Source organism: Fistularia commersonii, chromosome 1, assembly GCF_037954325.1.
Source record: "Fistularia commersonii isolate RoL2024-O1a breed Wild chromosome 1, RoL_Fcom_v1.0, whole genome shotgun sequence".
Lineage (NCBI taxonomy): Eukaryota > Metazoa > Chordata > Actinopteri > Syngnathiformes > Fistulariidae > Fistularia > Fistularia commersonii.
Window position 1 is genome coordinate 1447232 of NC_141284.1, and position 19891 is coordinate 1467122.

Consider the following 19891-nt stretch of genomic DNA (forward strand, 5'->3'; position numbering starts at 1 on the left):
ACTCCACACAGAGAATCCAGACACCTTCTTGCTGTTGAGGTGGAAACACGAACCAGTGCATTACCGTGCCGCCACATGTTCAAATATATCCAATAATTCTAACCTTTAAAACTTCAAATTTAATTTCTCTAAACCCTTCTTTCTGTGGGTACTTCTCGTTCCTACAGCTGAATGTTCAAGCTATACAATGTGAAATGATGGACAAACTAAAGCTTCTGAGAGATCCTCAGATGAAACCTCATTGAAAACTGAATTTTTGAAGGCAGACTTCACAATATTCAGCGATAAAATATCTTGAGCTGAAGATGTTCAGACCTCCTGATGCGGAAAAGCGTGATGCCTGCAGGTCACAAACTGTTCTAGGAGGTTATATTCTAATGTTTAGTGAGGGAGAAATGAGGAGGTGGATTTCTTTATTTTGTATGAAATGTCAAAATATCCGACGTACAGGTCATTTTACGTAAAACGTCTGAGAGATTAAGTCAGTGATATCCACAGCTGCCTGTTTTAGAGCGACCACATCAATGCCAAGAAATGAGAAGTATATCGTGGGAATTATCTTCTGACATGACATGATTCATGATTTCGTGAACGCCAAAGAACCTCGCAGAAAGATCATGGAAGGTACCAGGAGGCCTCTGTGATGGATCTGTGAAGGAGCCGTATCCATTGGCAACGTACCATGACGTGGAATGGTGAGAAGAGACAGCCAGAGGCCAAGAACTGTATCATCATCATCATCACTAATGCTACTTTTTGAACGTTAGCCACGCTGCTGTGTTCTGTTTTGAAGAACGGGGTTACTTGTGATCGTTTACATTTTTATGTCGTGCTCTTTTGCTGAAACTGTAGAGAATATTGGGAAGAAATAACAGTAGCTGATTAAAAAAAAAAAAGAGAGACAGAACTAGGTCGTTTAAAAAGAAATCTATTTCATGGTTTTTGTTGAAGGCTCTGCAGGAAACATCCCAGCTCCCGTGGAGAGCAGAGCGCCATGCTGGAAGATTAAAATCCCCATTGAAACGCCTTATTTGCGAGTTGAAAGGGCTTTTCAGAAAAGAAAAAAAACGCTGCCTCCGTGCGCTAATCATTCCCGGGGAGGAAAACGGCGGGCCTTGGAACATGTTCTCTTACAGATAATCAAGATCGGCAGCTGTAGATTTCTCTGACATATAACAGTCTGCGGCGGTGATTATTCATTCCCTAAGATGTTTCCCAGGCTGCGTTCATGGAGCCACTTCAGGCTTTGCTCAGAAGTGAAGTTGTTTGAGAGATATCTCGGCGCCCTCTAGTGCCCGGACACACAACTGGAGTCACACACGACCTCAAATCAACCCCTCTCCTTGGTAACCATGACAGCCAAGTTTTTTTTTTTTTGTAATACTAGCAAATGAGAAGAATCTGGAACGCATCGAATGCGGTGATTGTGCAGGTATCACATTATTTAGCTGGCACTCGAGTGTATGTGGCACCGGGTGAGGAGTTCTTGGCTGCGAGAGGTGAATCGAGTAACGCGGCAACTTAGCGCATGTGCTGTGTCTCATCAGTTGCAGCTGTAGTTCTCCTTCAGGTGGACGTCGCTCTCTATGACCTCCTCAGACATGCGTTGGTTCTTAAACACGGCTCTTTTCTGCAGCCCACTGGTGGACGCTTCACGGGGAGGAGAAAAACAGACGGAAAGAAGTTACTGTTACTAGTCATATATAGTTTGACTTATGAGTCGAATTCGTTCTGTGACGTAATCAAATTTTGAAAATGAATCGAAAAGCCGTTTTGGTTCTGTGTCGGTGTCAAACCCTCGTCCCGCTCGCTCATAACTCAGATCTGGGCTCGGATCACAAAGCGGAAAATCCACCGAGTGACGGCTCGTATCTCCGAAACCTTCCTGAGTTGATGCACTCTTATGTATCAAAACATGACTCTTAAGTAGTGATATATCTGGTGAAGGAGTGGCTCTGATTCCCACCTGACACCCGGACACACTCCTCCCTGTGTCTTTCGTCCCAGCCCTTCAGCTGACAGGTCCTGGAGCAGTACAGCACCTTGTGACAGCGGCTGCAGGCCATCAGCGTCACGCCTACGGAGCGGCCGCAGTGGTAGCAGAACTTCAACGCCGGCGTGCTGGGAGGAAATACTCAAATGCAACCGGGCTTCAAAAGACTCCTGAATCTGACATTTGGATCTGTATTTCTTGGCACGTACCAGGGTTTTTCCAAGCTTTCAAGGCTGGCGCTCGGATCCTTGGAGGAAACGGCACCTTCGCCTGCGTGGATGCCAGAATCGGTTACGACGAGGAACAAACACCCAAACCCGCAGAGGGCCGGCGCTCACTCATCGAAAGACGATATTCTTCGCTGCCGAGCTTCTCCCTCTGGCTCGCGGTCTGCCTCAGCTGATCGCCCATCATGTTTAGCAGCTCGTGCCGCGCGCTGAAGGTCTCCCTCTCCGTCATGTTCAGAGCGTGGAAGGGGGTGTCGGCGATACGAGTGTCCTGAACGGTAACCACACACAGGTCAGAGCGTAGACGCACTCGTATCGGTCTACATGTCATTCGGCTGCGCCGCTACCTGGTTGAAGGAGTAGTGTGCGTAGTCGACCGCAGTGCCCTCGAAATCACCCACCAGCACCGGCTTCAGGATGTCGGCGCCGGCCTTGGCCAGCATGTCCAGCTGCGACCCAAAGACAAAAACAACTTTTCATTTTGACACACACGCGCACGCGCACGCTAAGTCGGACACGTTTCAAAAACGTTTTTGATAATTAACAGCAGTGAAAATGGCGAGCACAAAGGCAATTTGTTTACAGAATTATTAGGAAAATGTATGCATGTACAAAGACCAGATATTTCCAGCTCTCCTTGACAGTCATGCTGTCAATGACTCTGAAACACATGAAAACATCAACAATCAATCTTTCACTGAAGTTCCATCACTTGGGTTTCATTCTTTTTAAATTCAGTGTATTCTTATGTGCCTGCATTGCCGTTAAAAATACGAATGAGGTTCAGTCCCTATTTTCTGAATATTTGTGCAAATTTCAGATGAGTAATGGTGTGTACCAGCTTAGCTCTGTTGCTACCTAACTGGTAGTTGATGTTACTGAGGGCACAAAGAGCGCTGCCCACTCTGCGGCCCAGGGAGAGGTTGGGATCCGCACCTCTTTTCAACAGCTCTTCTACGGCCTGAGCAAGAGGAACAGGTTCAGGAAAGCGGTGGGGAAGAATCTTGACGTAAGCAAGACAACAGGGGGTGTTACCTTGTCGTTGCCACTTGCTATGGCCAGGGAGAGAGGCGAGTGTCCACTCCAGAGGAGGTCCGTGCGTGCTCCGTGGGCCAGCAGGAGCGCGACCACCTTGCTGGCGTTCTGCACAAAAACAAGCCTACGAGTCATTTCGAAAACATCCACAGCATTTTCCTCCAGCAATTTTTGGAGCTGCATCGGCTGTGTGAGGCTCTCGTTTGGGTGCAAAGATGGTCGTCAACAGATTCATCTCCAAATCTGGACTCCAATTTCATGTGGAGCAAACCTGGCTGTTTTTAAGCAACAACTTGTTCTCAGCTAACTATGGTTGATGATCATCTGGGTGCCTCTTGGTTTTCATGCACAGTGGGCCACATTTACGCGGATACTGATGGACATAAACCCCTTGCCGATGTGTTACTCTTTGGTTTGATCTTCTACTTACCAGGTGGTCACATTCTCTCTGGCAGGCCACGTGCAGAGCTGTTCGCCCTCCCTCGCTGAGATTCGGGGTCTCATTTGTGCTCAGCGCTTCTTTGCCCTTAATTAGGATTTGTAAATATTTCAGATTACAATTAGGGCCTTAACACCGAAGTCTCGTCTAGCGGCCGGACGACAAAACGGACCTTGTCTGGTTCGTAGATCTCGTCCTGGTCACATGCCTGGGCGTCTGGATCGGTGACAGCGTGCAGCAGCAGCTCTGTGATTTTGGGGCCTGCAGTTCCTGGCAACGCTGCAGCAACATGCAGCGGATAAAGGCCTTTCCTCTGCAAGAAACAAAATGCTGCTCACGTCAGAGAAGGCCCATGGTTGTGCAAAGGGGGAAAAAAAAAAGGGTAAGGCTTTACAATTTCAGAGGACACGATAACCTGCAGGGAAATGAAGACCCACCCCTGGCGATCGTCGTCAAAGTGTTTTGCATGAAGTGACATCTACTGAAAAAGCTGCAATGTGGTGTTGTGATTTAAAACTGTGACAATGTGCTTTATTCACGTTAGTTTGAAAGAGACGCCCACAACACCAGAGAGAGCAACAGCTTTCTCGCTTTTCTTTGAATGACCTGCTGACACCAAGGCTCATTGGCTTTGGATTGAAACCCCTTTTTTTGGAGTCATAACTACCTCGGCCGGAAGGGATATGTCGGTGCGGGCCCCGCACAGCAGAAGCTTCCGGACGGCCTCGGCGTCAGCGGCCATGATGGCCAGAAAGAGGACGGGCATGGGAACCCTGGATGAGTTTGGGTCGGCGCCCCGATCTAACAGCAGCTTCAGCGTGCTCGCGCGGTCACAGGAGCTACACGGGAAAGCAGACGTGAAGTGAATTCATCACTGACCTGGCTTTATTTCGATTTATTTGATAAAAATGGTGACAAAAAAAAACCGAATAGACATCTTGGGTAAGAAGAAAGGGCAGCGACACATACGTATTTTTCCTGAACTTTCGAAGTGTCTCCCATATGTCAGAGTGCTTTGGGATCCTCATGTCGCCCAGAGCGCCAGCCGAGCGACGTATGACCTCCTCGATGACCTGCATGTTGTCACTGCTGATTGAGCAGAAGGAGTCGAAGGTTTGTCTGGGACTCCCTTGGTTCTCCGCTCCCTGCTGCACATAAAGAGATGAGGAAACCACCGAGTTTCAGACAAACGCATCCAATGTGCCGGCGTATGGGGACATCTGTGCTCTTTACCTCGACTCCAAGGTCACTGGATAACTTGATGCTCTGCGAGAGGCCCTCCGTTAGCTCTTCTATCGACCTGAGTCAAATAAAAGCAGCATGGTGTCTGTTACGCAGACTTTTGGATAAAGTATCTTTATTATAAGTATTAATACTTATAAGTTATAGTATTATATAATAAAGTATCTTTATTTTCTTCGAATGAAACAGTTAGCTTGAAATGTAGGTCTACATAAGTGTGAGGATGAGGAAACCAAATTTGTAAAAGCATAAAACCCATGAATGTAACATCAGCAACTGTGATTCCTGGGTAGCATCAGCCCCTCATATGAGGGAATATAATTACAGTGAAACATTGACTTATGAGTGCATTAACTTCGATGTATTCTGAGATACAAGTGGATTTGTATAGCAAGTAAGTTAAGTGGTAGAACACCTAATGAAAAACTCCCTCAACCTATTATTTTTATATTCAATATTTGTTATTTATGATCTAAATACTTCTTATTTAAAAACACGTTAAAAAAAGTTACATTTAGCAACACATTGGAGCATTAAGTTTGTGGCCAGAAACTTAAGGGTAAATAAAAATCTCCGCTGCCCCCGGCATCTTCATCCTATCTTCGAGGGGAATACACTTGATAAAACCAGTTTATTTATTTACATTCTCTTTATTATGTACCATTACTTTTGAAAACACATAACAAAAATCAGGTGTCCGGAACGGATTAACAGCTTGTCAATTCATTCGAACGGGGAAAGTGAATTTAATATAAGAGCGAATTGAGTGACGAGCTCGATCACAGGTTTCACTGGATGTGAGTGAATCCCTACCTGTCAGAGTCGCTGTGGTTCGTGTCCAGCAGGCTGATCTGAGGATCGTTTCCACATGCTGGCTGGCACTTCACAGACTGCTGTCAAAAGAAAGAGCATGTCGGTATGAACGAATCTGCGAATGCACTTCAGCTGTGTTATCTGCTGTCGTATGATGTTACACTGAGAAAAAGGCAGAAGAGCCGTACTTGTGTTTTTCCCGCCTGCCGAACCAGCCTGGTGTTGAGTGACTGAAACGGGTAGTAGAGGACGTGACACACAGCCAGGGCGGACATGCCCTCGCAGTTCAACTTGTCGATATCCACTCCCATGTCCAGCAGCAGGTGGATCACATCGTCGTGGCAGTTCACCTGACGAGCGCGGAGGAAAGCCGGGCGAACATGAAACCCGGTGGGAATGTTGGAGAAGGGCGGCGACAAAGCCAGCACCACATCCACGCTGATATTTCAACCCCACTAAAAGTCCGATGAGAGCATTTGCAGCTGAAAGTCATTTGGGTTTTTTTTTGAAGGATGTAAGATTTTACTTCAACACAGCTATTGGAGCGCCTCGGTGACATCACAACCCTCCTCCTCGACACCTCTCCTTGTGACATCATCGCTTCTCACCCTCCCCCACCTCCGGCCTGGGCACCGTTGGCAACGGCTTCCACAGATTTGGATAGCCTCAGTTGCCTCCAACACAAAGTAGGATACAGTGATATAGAGCAGTCAGATGTATAAGAATAAAGAATATCGGTCACCGTGGCAGCGATGAGCGCAGTGTGTCCACGTGAATCTGCGACGTCGGGGTAGACCAGACCCTTCAGAAGAAGTTGCGCGACGGCCTGGCGGTCCCCGCGGGCGGACAACTGGATCAGCTGCTCGGAGCTCGCTTCCAGGATTCCTTTAGGGCCGAACCTGGCCCTGTTTAATGAGAGAACTGCTGCGACATCCCAGTCCACTGTCCCCGCTTGTAATCTGAGGGAAAGTGGGACAGTTCCATGTACATCTTTGGCTATTACACACACCTCCTTCATGTACTATGTGGTTAATACTTGTGATTGTGTATGTGGGCCATCATGCGAGTCGGCAGGGGCAGCTTGGAGATGGGATCTCGCTCGTAGCCTTGGTACAGCTGCATGTCGGGCTCCCACAGTTTGCCGTAAAAGTGCTGATTCAGCTCGTTCCTGCGCCCTGGGGGCAGGGGCAGGTGGTCGCCGTCCGTGGAATAATACTCCAAGCCGGTGGGGTAAATAAACTCCTCATCTATCGGCAGACATTTGCCGTCAAAATCCAGCTGGGGGAATCGAAATAACCTTATTTAATTATTTTCAGATCATCAGAAAAGCATATTTAGCTTGATGGCTCCTGCAGGAGAGGACGATCTGTGCAGATATCTCTGACATGCTCATTTACCTCCAGATCTGTTCTGTTCTTGGTCTGAAAACCACAAGGGACAACGGAAGGCTGGTAAAAACATCAGAAATAGGCATTAGAAATTTGGGAAAAAAAAAAAAAAATTAAAAAAAATAAATAAATTATATATATATATATATATATATATATATATATATATATATATATATATATATATATATATATATTAGTGCTGATATAACTTTTTCATGTCATATAAAATACCTATCTATCAACAGTACAAGACATCACCATGTTCATGGTATCTGTTTTTTTTTTTTTTTTTGCTTAATTGCACATTTTGCCTTAACTCTCCTCCAGAGAAGTTGATTTTACACCACAGGGTTATTATTTTTACCTCGCTACTTATTTCTGGGGCACCTGCCGGGTCCATGTAGGAGGCAAATTCAGGAAAGTCTTTTAAGCTGAAGCCGTCTTCTATGGACGTGCAGAGTTTGAATAGGTGGTTTCCGAGCCACAGGCCCACATCCTGAGAGCCATCTGGGTAGCAAATCACACCGGGACCAAACCTCTGGTCAGTGTGATACAAACCCTGGAGAGGAGAAGTTCATCGGTAACCATCATTATCCGTGAGAGAAAACGAATTAAAAATTTACCTGGAATTTGGTCCCATTGGGAAAAAGCTGTCGTCCGTATCCTTCTTTTCTGTTGAGGTAGAACTTCCCGATGAACTTGTGGCCCGTGGGCCAGTCGTACTCTCCATCACCATGCCTGTAGTCTTTGTAGAAAGAGCCCTCGTAGGACTACAAACAGGGAGGAGGAGCAGATGCTTCATCAATAATACCCCGGTCCCCCATTCACACTGTCCCGAATTCCTCTATTGCACTATTTTACACAACTTGCCATTTTGCACAAGCAACTATGACTGCCCTGACTTCACTTTACTTTTCCCTTTATTTAATGCCTGTTCCATGTTGTGCATCAAAGCAAATCCCTTGTCGCTGTAAAATTACTTGGCGAATAAAGCCATTCTGATTCTAGTACACCAGGGGGTTAAATCCAACTGACTATACAGCGCTATTTTGTGAACTTAAGATTGACCACTACTGCTTTCTGCGGCAAACTTTACAACTGATATTTTGCAGAAAAAAGGATATCTCTAACCTCCCAAGAGCTGGTATCCACATGTGGGGACGTCACATTATGAGTGACTTTATCAATGCAGCCTGTCCCTGCTATCATCGGGCGAAAGATGGGGTTCACCCTGGATCGATCACAGGGCCACATATATACTTATATATAAGATCTAACCACTCCTCCCTCTCGTTCACACCTTAATCTCAGACATAAAACCATTCGCCCTATCATTTCCACGACATGAAGACCTGCAACCATTTACCGTCTTCCTCACACAACACTGAGACATGCAACTGTTCACCCTCTTGTTCCCTCTTCATAAAGATTTTAGACCATTCACTCTTTCACTCCCATATCATGGCACACAACCGTTCACCCTCTCATTCTCACATCTGGCCAATTTCACCTCTCCGACGAACCTCCTGGCCGTTTTTAAACTGTCGGAGGAACCTAAAGAACCTGGAGGAACTCCACGAAGAACATGGGAGATCCGACACGATGAGACCCTCCCCAAGACAGGATCGAACCAGCAACCTTTTCGTTGAACCACTGTTCGCCCGGAGGTCAAATAGCAGAGAAATTAAAAATGAACCCCCAAAAAGAGCTTTGGTTTGCGGAGGATAAAGGAGAATATTTGTTAAATCTGGTGTCACAAAAAAAACACTTAAAAACGTATGAGGACGACCAGCTGTTTGAATGTCTGAAGTAAAACACCTTCACATATTTTATTTCCCAAAATATCGGTGAGGAAAGTGTTTTAAAAAAAATTGGATGCTCATCTGCCAACCGCTTCATTTTTATTTAATTTACATTTATTGATTGATTTTTGGCGGCCGTGTACTAATACAACCGGCTGAAAAAAGACTCTAGCTAGTTAGCTTGTTTCAACCAAGATATTTAGACTAAAATAGTATACATAAATCTGTGATTTGACCCCTGGGAGGGAAAAAATGAATTATCAAAGCAATTATTGACGCGTTTTCAGTATTTAGGAGTTTAGTTTTGTTGTTTTAATCCAGAAAGCTAACTTTTCGTCGCGTAGCGGCGAACGGCACCTGTGGCGCCCCCGGTATCCCTCCGCGCCCCCGGTATCCCTCCGCGCCGCCTCACCTCCCCGTCGCTCCAGGTGTACCGCCCTCTCCCGTGCTTCAGGCCGTTAACGAACTCTCCCTCGTATCTGGACCCGTCGGGCCACTCCTGGACGCCGTGGCCTTGTCGCCTCTCCACGCTGACCCCCAACCAGCTTTGACACTCGGGGGCCGCGTCACCTTCGTCCGCCTCCGACAGCATTTTGACATTTTCACGCCGCCGAGAGACGCACACCGCCGGGCGGACAACTCCGGTTGCCACATTCGGGGTGGGGGGGCTTGGGTGTCATGGCAACCATGGAACGCGGAGCGGACGTTGAAGTAGTGCGCATGCGCGAAGCAGGGAGGCCCACTCCACCAAGCGAGCTCGCTACCTAGCTAGCTATCGAACTACCTAGCTAGCTAGCTATCGAGCTACCTAGCTATCAATCTATCTATTGATTAGCCAGTCAATTTATCAGATTATAAATTAGCCAATCAAATGCATCTAGCTATCTTTATAGACACTTTATAGTTTATTTTTATTTCTAATTCTGCCTTTTCTTTTTATTATTTATTACTGTTATATTTTCTGTAACTCTGGCACAACAATTTCCTTCGGGATTAATAAAGTTTATCTTATCTTATCTTATCTTATCTCTCCATCTATGACATTCAATTAATTCCGTCTGCCTATCTGTCCATCTATCAATATATCCGCCTATCAATCAATCCTTCCATCATCCACCTATCAATTAATATCTGTCCATCCGTCTATCTACCTATATTTTTCTTGGTTTTGTGATCCAGTTCTATGCATGATCCATCCAATATCATTTCAGTCGTCTTCGTGTCAAAGCGAGCAAACGAAAATGTGTAAAGCAACTTATTAAATCTAAAAATGGGTTTGAAGGAGGTACACGATTGCTATGGTGACATCTTTTCCCGAATATGTGAAACTGCAACCATCAGACCTTCTATTATCCGAACGACTGACGATAAAGATGATGTGAAATATGATCTCCAAAAAAATGTGAAACTGCGAGGTCACAAAAACATAAGTTTCTAAAGAAGTGGGACAGATTTTATCTTGTTTTCTATTTCTTCCCCATCCCAGGTCATCGCTAGCAGCTGCTTACAACACAAAACGACAAACCGTTGACACGATGTGAACCACGTCATCCATTTAATAGTCAGCTGTTCAAAAATCGAGGAAAATAACCGCATTAAAATGCTTCTTTGGAAATATTTCAAGTGTTAATAAGTTGTTACAAGTAAGTCGTGAAAGGATTCAGTGCTTAGGTACAATATGTACATTAGCGTGGCGCTACTTTCGTCAACCCAACGGTCCCGCAAGTTTCATAGACAGCTTTGGAAAAACTCCCAGAAACTTCTCTGTGCAAAAAAAAAAAAAAAAAAAAGAGATCAATCTCAAATAGGCAAAAATGCTCTTGGAAGGTTGAGACAAATTCAGTTCTAACAAGCTCATGATTCTCAGAAGCTTCCTTTCTTAAGCCAAGACTATTCTAAAATAGTCTTGGTCCAAGAAAGTACTCCTAAAAGTGGGTCTGTGGTCAAACCCACAGCAAACTCGCGCCAGATTTAGGTGTTATAGCGTAAATATTAGTGAAATGCATCATTTATTTTTATTTTTTAACAATTCCCTTAGTTTTCCATTCATGAAGTTGCATGTGTTGTAGCTCTGAGTGAGATTTAGAAGTAACGTGTGTGTGTGTGTTTTGCGTTAGTTTGTTGGGACTCAGACTTTGCCTCCATCATCTATTGTGAAAGTCTCCATTTGGCCTTTGCTCAGAGCCTTAATATCATCCAAGAGGCGGGTGGGCGTCAGAATGTGAGAAGACCCTGGAAGAAAAAGAAAATTCAATATCATTTAATATCGCATGGGTTGCCATTCGTAGCATAATCAGATAAAAGTGAACTAAAGATACATATAAAATATGCACAATGGGCACAAGTAAAATCAAAAATAAGCACAAGCATGATAATTGTGTGTGAATGAGAGGAAGCCGGGTGGAACGAGATCAAGAAGGTGGAGGATTTCAAGCGCAGGAGAAATGAACCACGGCGGGATGTTAGATAACAGGAAAATATGCATCATGAGACCGAGAAGGACCTTCTACATCAAATGGGTCTGATACGTTTTCCCCACCTTCCTCAGGGAGGTCAAGGAGGAACCCACCTATGATGACCTGACAGGATTTGACCGCCTGCGAGACCTCGTAGGCGCAGCGCATCTCGGAGTAGCTGACGCCCCCAATGATGAAGACGATGAGGCGGGAGCCGCTCCGGCGCTCGTCCTGGGCGCTGGCCTTGTGCTTCTGACGAGCACTGTGTGACACAGAAAGGACGGGAGGAAACACACTGTGACGCAATGGAACGCAATGGATCCAATTCTTCACAAGAGGGAGACAAAGTGTCGCTGGAGACACTGTTTGTGATTTGACTGGAACGCAAGTTGTGCAAGGACGCGGATATTTATGCCGTTAAAAAGCACCAACATAGCACCATCACAACATTCACACATCATATCAACTTCCGACAATGATGCGAGGCGAGCTTCGTGGCTGCTGAGGTACTGACTTCATCACAATTAGATCTAAAAACATATAAACCTACAGGGTACGTTATTTGCCGAGTAAGCCGAGGAGTCGCAAGAAGAATCCCTTGAATCATGAGCGCCCCCTAACATGAGGCAGGAGAACTGCGTGCCTCACTGACTGGCTCTCGGCAGCCGTTTTCTGACCGCTCGCCACAAGAAATAGTAAGTTGTTGACAAAAAACACTATACTTTAGAAATGTAGTTCATATAGCAAAACATTTTTAAACATTTTGGCGACATACAGAGAGACGGAAATACTGAAAACATGGAGAACGTGCCAGCAGTCAGCGTCATTGAGGCACAACAGTCCACAGCCTCACGGCACCTCTCTTCTCAGTATTTGAGCAGTAAATGTGAAAATCCAGACATTACGAATTAAAAAAAAAAGATCTTTTTTGGAATTTTTTTGCATTCCAAGATTGGCAAGTGAGGCACGGCTTCTCCTGCCTCCCCTGCCATATAGAAAAATTCAACCAGTCACTCTCATTCCATAATCATACAGAGACATGCAACCATTCACTCACTCATTCATAAATAGAGACACAACATTCACACATCTGGACAATTTAGAGTCTCCAACTGTTCGAGGAACCCGGAGAACTTTGAGAGAAAGGCGTGATAATGGATCCCACCTGACGGCGCCGGAGCCGTTCCAGGCGGCGGGACACTCGGACTGGTGCGGCCACTCTTTCACGTCGAGTTTGTTCTCCACGGCGTCCTGAAAACAGACGGGTTTGTCGCCTGTCAGTCATTTTCACGCAGCACAACCCATCGACGGATGAAAAGCACTTCATTTCAAAGAGGATTCACGATCAAATGTTCTTCATGCTTGTTGGACAGCTGGATTTACTTAATTTTCTTATAGAAAGTACCTTTTTTAATATCATTTATATATTTATACATTTAAATATCTTATATACATTAAATCCAGCTGCTAACATTTAAACAATACCGCGATAGCATTAGCATGATATAAAATCACATGTAATTCAGAATATACTGGCCATCTCATGAGAAAGCTTACTTTAATTTCCAAACAAGGAAACACAGCACTTTAATTGTTTTGTTTTTTTTTTAAATTAATTTGTGATTCATTTAACAGCCAATTAGAAATGAACCTAACTTGAAAACAACTATTTCCAAAGAAGGAAAACAGGTGGCGGTGATGTCCCGCCTGGTTACTTGCATGGAAATCTCAATAGAAAACATTTAACATACAATAGACGCTGTTTGGAGTCGACAACAACGGAGCCACGCTAACCCATATCTGACACGCCTACGGGATGACCTGCATCGTGTTTTCTATCGTTTTCCCACGGATGCTTACACGCCACGGTGACCTAAATCAGGCGACAGGTTGAAATGTTTTTTTATCTTCCTATTGTGGATCTTACTTGTACCGCTCGAACATATTCCACTGATAGTTCGGGGTCAATATCTTATCTCATCGCACCGACCTCCATGACATCTTTGATGGCCGGAGTCCACCTGGAGAGGTTGTAGTGTTCTTCCTGGGAACGGTCCCGTCGGCTGGGTTTGCGTGAGAAGAAGCCGGGCTGCACACAAAAGCACCGCGAACAATGAGCGCGGTGGCGGCGGCGGTGGCGGGGGGGCGGGGGGTTTCAGCGGTGCTTCGGTTTTCCACGTACCGACGTGATGATGGGGACTCCCAGTTCTTTCCAGTTGAGGATAAACTCCCGCTCGTCCTCGATCTTTACGTGCTGGATGAACTTGCTCAGGTTCTCGTCCGTGGTTCCTGTATCCGGACCAAAGAGAGCGGCGGGGGTGAAGTCGGTCGTCGGTATCTACCCGCATGCTCGCGTCGAAGAAGCGCGGCGTACCGTTGAGGCTGAAGATGTAAAGCAGGACGGCCCTGATCTTGTCGTAGGTGCTGTACGGGTGCAGCAGCACGGGCAGCAGGGTCCTCATGGGGTCCTTCACTTTCATCCCGTCCACATCCAGACCCACCGCCAGGTCCTGCAACGAAGAAACGACCGTAATCCACGGGGGACGCCGGAGCCTATCACAGCTCTGAATTTCCCTCTGGGGGATCAATAAAGTATTCTGATATTGATACTGAACTGGTGGCCAGTCAACTGAAAGGTCCCCTTGTCGCTAACCACTGAATATAAGCCGCACCGGCTAAAAATAAACAAATAAAAATATGTTTACATATGTAGGCCGCGCTTGTCTGCATTGTAACATGAGATATTCACACAGAAAAACATTTTTTTTAAACTTTGAATTAATTGCATACCAGTAATCTACCAATACGTACTGGAAATGCTTTTTTCCCCAAACAGTGCCTGCAACACTGCTGACGGAAATAATAAATAACACAAGGAAAAGTGCATCCATCCATTTTCTATCCCTGCTTTGTCCAGCTGGTGGCTATCTCGGTCCTCCTCCTGCACGCTAAAAGTCGTCCTCTTCGCAGAATTTCACGATCATTTCATCGGCCCGATGCGACGAGGCAAAACAAAAAAATTCCATAAATGACCCGCAGTGTTCAAAGCGTGTGAAACAAGTCCGGAAATTTCAGTTTTTTAAACCCAGCGGCAGGGGACGACGACGCTATGCGTTTTGATTTCTGAGTATGAATTAGAAAAAGCCAAGTTTATGAGCACGCAACTGCTCAGGCCTCGATGCTCGGCTTTCGGTTCGTAAAGTTTTGACCGTCCCTTCGTGGAGCAGCGCTTTAAACACACCTGCTCGGCTTTGCAGAGCTTCTCCACGTTGTTCGAAAAGTGCTTCATGCAGTCCTCGGCCAACTGCAGGTGGATTGTTTTCTGGAGTTTAGATGGAGAGAAAATAGAAAATGATAACAGTGAGTTGTTGTTCCTTTAAGGCGGCCGAAGGAGTCTGAAAATAATCTCAGAGGAGGAAGAAGAGTTATTAGTCTGGGGTTATACATGAAGGTCTGTGTTTACAGGTCAACATCTCCATGGAATGTGATGATGTTTGCAGACGACACTGTGATATGAAGTGAGAGCGGGGAGAAGGTGGAGGAGAACCTAGAGAGGTGGAGGTATGAGGAGTTCAGAGGTGCAGAGAGGGCGGAGAAGAGGCGGAGAAACGAGTGCAAGCAGGTTGGAAATGGTGGAGAAAAATCTCAGGGGTGGAAAGGTGGAGATGACGGAGGTGAGAGCAGCCATGGTGTTTGGTTTGGAGACACTGAGGAGAAGACAGGAGGCAGAGATGAAGACGTGGAGGTTCCCCTTTGTGAGGTAGAGGATGGAGAGGATCAGGAACAAGTCCATCAGAGGGACAGCGCATTGTTAGATGGTCTGGAGTCAGACTTTGGGACATGGACAGAGAAGATCCAGGATGCTGAGGCTGGAGCTGCCAGGCAGGAGGACCAGAGGAAGACCAGGGAGGAGATTTATGGATGAAGGGAAAGAGGACATGAAGAAAGATGGTGTGGGAGGAAGGGGTGAGATGATTGGCTGTGGTGACCTCCTGCTGGGAGCATCGTTTGCAAGTTCATAACGTCACCATACTCCATTGTTAACAACTCTTAAGAGGATTCTTCTCACCATCTCAGATACGGAATCCGATTTCGACGTACCTCTGTGAGCTGCTTCCGGAAGGAGGGCATCTTCTTCATCAGCTGGGCCAAATTGCTGATGGTGATCTGGAAAACAAAGGATTTCAGACGTTCACTCCCGCGTCGGGAGGCGCGGGAGATTACGAAAGAACGCACGGCGGCGCGCCGACCTTCCCGTCCGGCTGCTTCTTGTTCGCCGATATTTCCTTCACCATCTTGGGGATTTGTCTGGCGTGTGAAAACACAGAGTAAAGCTCTGGGATCGCGAGAAAACGTCCCGAGGGGGACCGGACAGTGGAGCGTCCGGTACTTACGCCGAGACTTCCGCGATGTGGTTGTGCCGGAGTTTCACCCAGAGCTGGTCGTCTTCGTTCAGCAGCGCCTGCCTCTCCGAGCCGTCTTTGGACTTGTACCTGAAACACACGGTCCGTTTGAGGGTCGGCGGACGGGTCGCGCAGGTTAAGGGAAGGGAGGTCGGCCTTACTTGTACGTGTCGCTCTGGATGTCGATGAGGTCGTAGGCCATGGCCTGGTAGGTCAGCTCGTGCACGATGGGGCTCACCGGGTCGAAACCTCTCTCCACGATCAGCAGCTGGGCCTGCGTCTTCCCCTGAGGAGACGAAAACGGTAAACATTTGATTCATTCACCTTGTAATCTTATTATGAATCTCCTCGCTTTCTAAACAGGACGCAGGCAGATCCACGCGCTATCAGATTCCCGGTCCCTCCCCTGAAGAAGGTCGGCGTTTACCCTGTAAACATCCCGTCGGGGAAAAAAAAAAACACCTCACCTTTTTCTTGCCGCTGTCGTCCAGCTCGTAATATCTGGCCAGCCTGTTGTCCACCAGCTCCGCCAGGATCTTGGCATTGTCCCTGCAGCTGTCTCTGGAGGGGACAGGAGTTGTGAGGAAATGTGATTTTGATCCACCCAAGTGCTTATTAGTTTTCGTTGTAAGACGTTTGAAATGCTGCGAGATGTTTTGGAGATAAATGGTGTTTTTTAAAACATATGTTTTGATGATAATCAACCTTCTTTTCGCCTGTCCTCTTTCCCTTGATCCATAAACCTCCTCCTGTTTTCTGAAGTTGTAAGCCATGATCAGCAATGTTAAAATAATAAAAGGCTTGCAATATTTCAGTTGATTTGTAATGAATCCAGAATGTATGACATTTGACAGAAGATAAAGAAAATTAGAATATTGTGATAGAGACAGTCCTGTAGATCACAATGTCACCTGCAAACCATCAGAGTCCATGGAGATTCCTGTCTAACCACATCTGTCGCCCAGAAAACGCACTAAGATGCTTTAAAAAAAAAGTTACAACTATGCAATTCCTACGAGTCTGTGTTTTTAGCTTAGCTTTGCAACAGATTCACCCGTACTGTTCTTCTCCTCCAAGGGGCGCTGCGAGCCGGGTAACGGGATCTGCCGTGACTTACTTCTTATACCTGACGCCCGGGTACTCGTCCAACGTGGCGCAGAGCGTGACGAGCTGGTCTGCCAGCGCCGCCAGCGTCTTCGTTTTATCCTGGCCGTTGGGGCTGTAGATGCTCTTGAAGGCTGACGGGTTGTCGAACGTGAACACCTTTGAAAAGAATTTCGACACGTTCAACTTCAACAATTCTTTCTCCCAAAAAAAAAAACATAAAAACGGAGGATCCGCATCGACGACATATGAACTGCAGTATTAGGAAATGACCTCGGAGAACACACTTACTTGCGCCTCTTGGGGCAAGAAGGAAAGGTTTATTTCCTTGCATACTTGTATGTGCTTTGCACACTGCAGCTTCATGTTGTTGAAGAGGTCATCGGGGCAGTCTGGGAGACGGAAACACACTTTTAGCTGATGCGGAAAGGGGCAAAACTTGTACAATCGCGTTTGTTCGAGGCTTGCCGAGCTTTACTTACAGTCGGTGAAATAAACATATGCTGATTTGTACTTGGCTTTGGGGGTGAAGTCAGAAATCAGGGTTCGCACACACTGTTGAAATCGAGACGGCGGATGTGAAAGCCAATCGGGCTCCGGCAACAATAGCGAAGGTCATGGTTGTTACGAGAGCAAACCTCAGACGTCGGCGTCATGAAGTAGATGGCTTTCATTTCTGGCACGGGCTCTCTGCTTTTATACAGGTCCTCCACAACTGGAGAAACAAAGTGCTCAGCTCAAACTTCTACAACTGAGGCCCGCAAAACCCTTCTTTGTCAAAGTCCCACCTACTTGTTATTTTCTCGGACATCAGGTCCGACATCTTGCAGCATGATGAGAGGAGTCTGGTGGTGAAGGGATCCAAAATCAGAATCTGTGAAGGACACAGGTTGGCAAATGAGGCGTTCCCCGCTGTGGATTTTCCATGGCAAGGAGCAGCACTTTATACTCTACCTACAAAATTCGGCCAAAGTAAGAGAAAATTGTTTTATCCCTTGTCTTCTACATGGATAAGTTAAAAGAATGACTAGCTGAGTCCTGTCCAGTGCAGGAGCCCACGATGACCTTGACCTCTGTGAAATTTTGGGAGGCGGTCAGTGCTGATTATTTTGCAACAAGTAGCAGCTACTTTAAATATTTCTGCAGGAATATTCTGTTTTTTTTCCTTGTTTTTTTTTTTTTTTTTTGCACTTAAGACCGTAAAACACTTTATAGCCTTGACTTTGACACTTTATAGTTTTATCTATACTTCTTATCTCCCCCCTTTATTTTTTTTAACTGTTTATACAATTTCCTACTATTATTTATTATTGTTATGTTTTACTTGAAACTCTGGCACAACAATTTCCTTCGAGATAAATAAAGTTATTCTTATTCTTATTCGTCTTAGTTGTTTTATTTTTATGCTTACCTTCCATACTTCGGACTTTTTGCAGTCTGCGATAATGGTTTCTTTTATTTCTGTAAAAAAATAAAAAGAACAACACGGCCTAAATCACACCCTTTTCTCTGCTTGACATTCGCTCAAAAACCACAAAGCAACTTATGTAAATGGTCTCGTCTTACACATCGCTTTCGACACCTTGTCGCTTCAAGCATTTTACACTGGTTTATATTCACCTTTTCACACACAGCTGCCATGCAAGCTGCAAACTATCCGGAGCAACTGGGGATGGGGGGGTCAGAGTCTTGCTCAAGGGCAATGCAGACGAGAAGATCCGGACATCCGCCCAACAAACTGAGCCACAGCTGCCCTCATATAAACACTGGACAACGTGGACGTAAGCTTACAGTCGCGCAACGTAATGAAGGCGGAGGAGGGACGGTGAAGATCTGGGTGGAAGGATGCTGAGGTGTAGAGGAAGACCAGAGAGGAGGTTTATGGATGGAGGGAAAGAGGAAAGGAAGCGAGTTGCTGTGAGAGAGGAGGGTTAGATGGAGGAAGGTGGACTGGCCGCGGCGGCCACTGACGACAGGAAGTGAAGATTTCGAAGTATTAGTCACTATTATGGTTACTATTATTATCATCAGTATTATTGGAGCCAATCGCAGCTGTTATTGGAAAGAAGTGGGGTTCACTCTGGACCAATCAGGGCGACTTACAGAGCAACCATTCACTCTCTCATTCACCCATCATATGAACAAACAACAAATTCACTCAGTCATTCAAACATACGGGAGATTAAGGGTCTCCAATTCTTCTCAACAAACTTTGTATTCACATATTTCACTTTATCGGAGAATCAACAAGTAGTTTCTGTCTATCCTTCAACAGTATTTTGGAGCAATTATGACTAAAATGCGCCACTCGTAAAAGTTTGATCGAATCCTAAAAAGTGGATCTTTGCCACCGCCGGGCCCGGGATGACGAATTGTTTCAAAATAAAGAGTTATTTAGGGAAGGCTGAGGGGTGAGAAAGGGGAGAAATGAAGAGGCAGAAACGCACTGACATGTCAGCCGGTGGTGGCGGCGCTGTCACCCGGGGAGGAGAGCTCACCGGCCGGCGGCGCTGAGGCGGGGCTCCCGGCGACACTCCCGGCGACACTCCGACCTCACTCTACTATCAACAAGTACTTCACTTTGGGACAGAAAGCCGGGGAAAACTGCAATACCGGGCAGTTTCGGGACCAAGAACTACTTCAACTTTTGCTAGTTTCCGACCCAGACTAATTTCTGCTGAACAACGGAATGACTGAACTTACTTCGGCTGTTGTTTTCAGAGCGAGAAAGTCACACGGGAAACAACAGTTGTTCGTAAATAAAAACAACAACACGACTTTAAACATCTCTCCGCATTTGAACGCGAAAAGTGTCGCGGATGTAGCCCAGAATTACGACATTAAACAAGATGTCATCCGGTGGGGTGAACTTACTTTTCCAAACTATCCTTTTCAGCCCGTGTTCCGAGCCAGTTGCCATCTTGTTCCTTGTTTCCTCCGCGCCTCTCTGCCTGGCACTTCCTGGTCGTTCCCATGACGTCATCAA

General features: G+C 46.1%; 2 protein-coding genes across 2 annotated transcripts; both read right to left on the minus strand.

Moving 5' to 3' along the window:
* Positions 1-889: 889 nt before the first annotated feature.
* On the minus strand, positions 890-9534 carry ankmy1 (ankyrin repeat and MYND domain containing 1). Its single transcript, XM_086164285.1, is given in 19 exon segments — positions 890-1650; positions 1967-2121; positions 2253-2491; positions 2568-2669; positions 3059-3181; positions 3256-3363; positions 3686-3781; positions 3855-4007; positions 4362-4533; positions 4664-4842; positions 4928-4994; positions 5750-5829; positions 5938-6099; positions 6492-6708; positions 6786-7027; positions 7147-7197; positions 7505-7699; positions 7764-7910; positions 9355-9534. Coding segments are annotated over 19 exon segments (2775 nt in total). The 3' UTR covers positions 890-1543.
* A 946-nt stretch (positions 9535-10480) lies between these two features.
* Positions 10481-19867, minus strand: stxbp3 (syntaxin binding protein 3). Its single transcript, XM_086177612.1, has 19 exons — positions 19780-19867; positions 18317-18366; positions 17698-17779; positions 17544-17620; positions 17388-17460; positions 17197-17297; positions 16919-17064; positions 16269-16362; positions 15963-16087; positions 15793-15891; positions 15649-15706; positions 15500-15565; positions 14640-14720; positions 13773-13908; positions 13581-13687; positions 13389-13487; positions 12564-12649; positions 11512-11660; positions 10481-11174 (listed from the first exon to the last, which is right to left on the minus strand). Exons 1-19 carry the CDS (start codon positions 19823-19825, stop codon positions 11071-11073), a joined length of 1779 nt encoding a protein of 592 aa, XP_086033738.1. The 5' UTR covers positions 19826-19867; the 3' UTR covers positions 10481-11070.
* Between the last annotated feature and the right edge of the window lie 24 nt (positions 19868-19891).

Coding starts and splice junctions, on each gene's coding strand:
- stxbp3 (XM_086177612.1), bottom strand. CDS start 19,825: ATGGCAACTGGCTCGGAACACGGGCTGAAAAGGATAGTTTGGAAAA. Junction 17,621..17,697: donor GATGTCCGAGAAAATAACAA/GTAGGTGGGACT, acceptor TTGTTTCTCCAG/TTGTGGAGGACCTGTATAAA. Junction 13,688..13,772: donor TTACATCTTCAGCCTCAACG/GTACGCCGCGCT, acceptor GTCCGGATACAG/GAACCACGGACGAGAACCTG.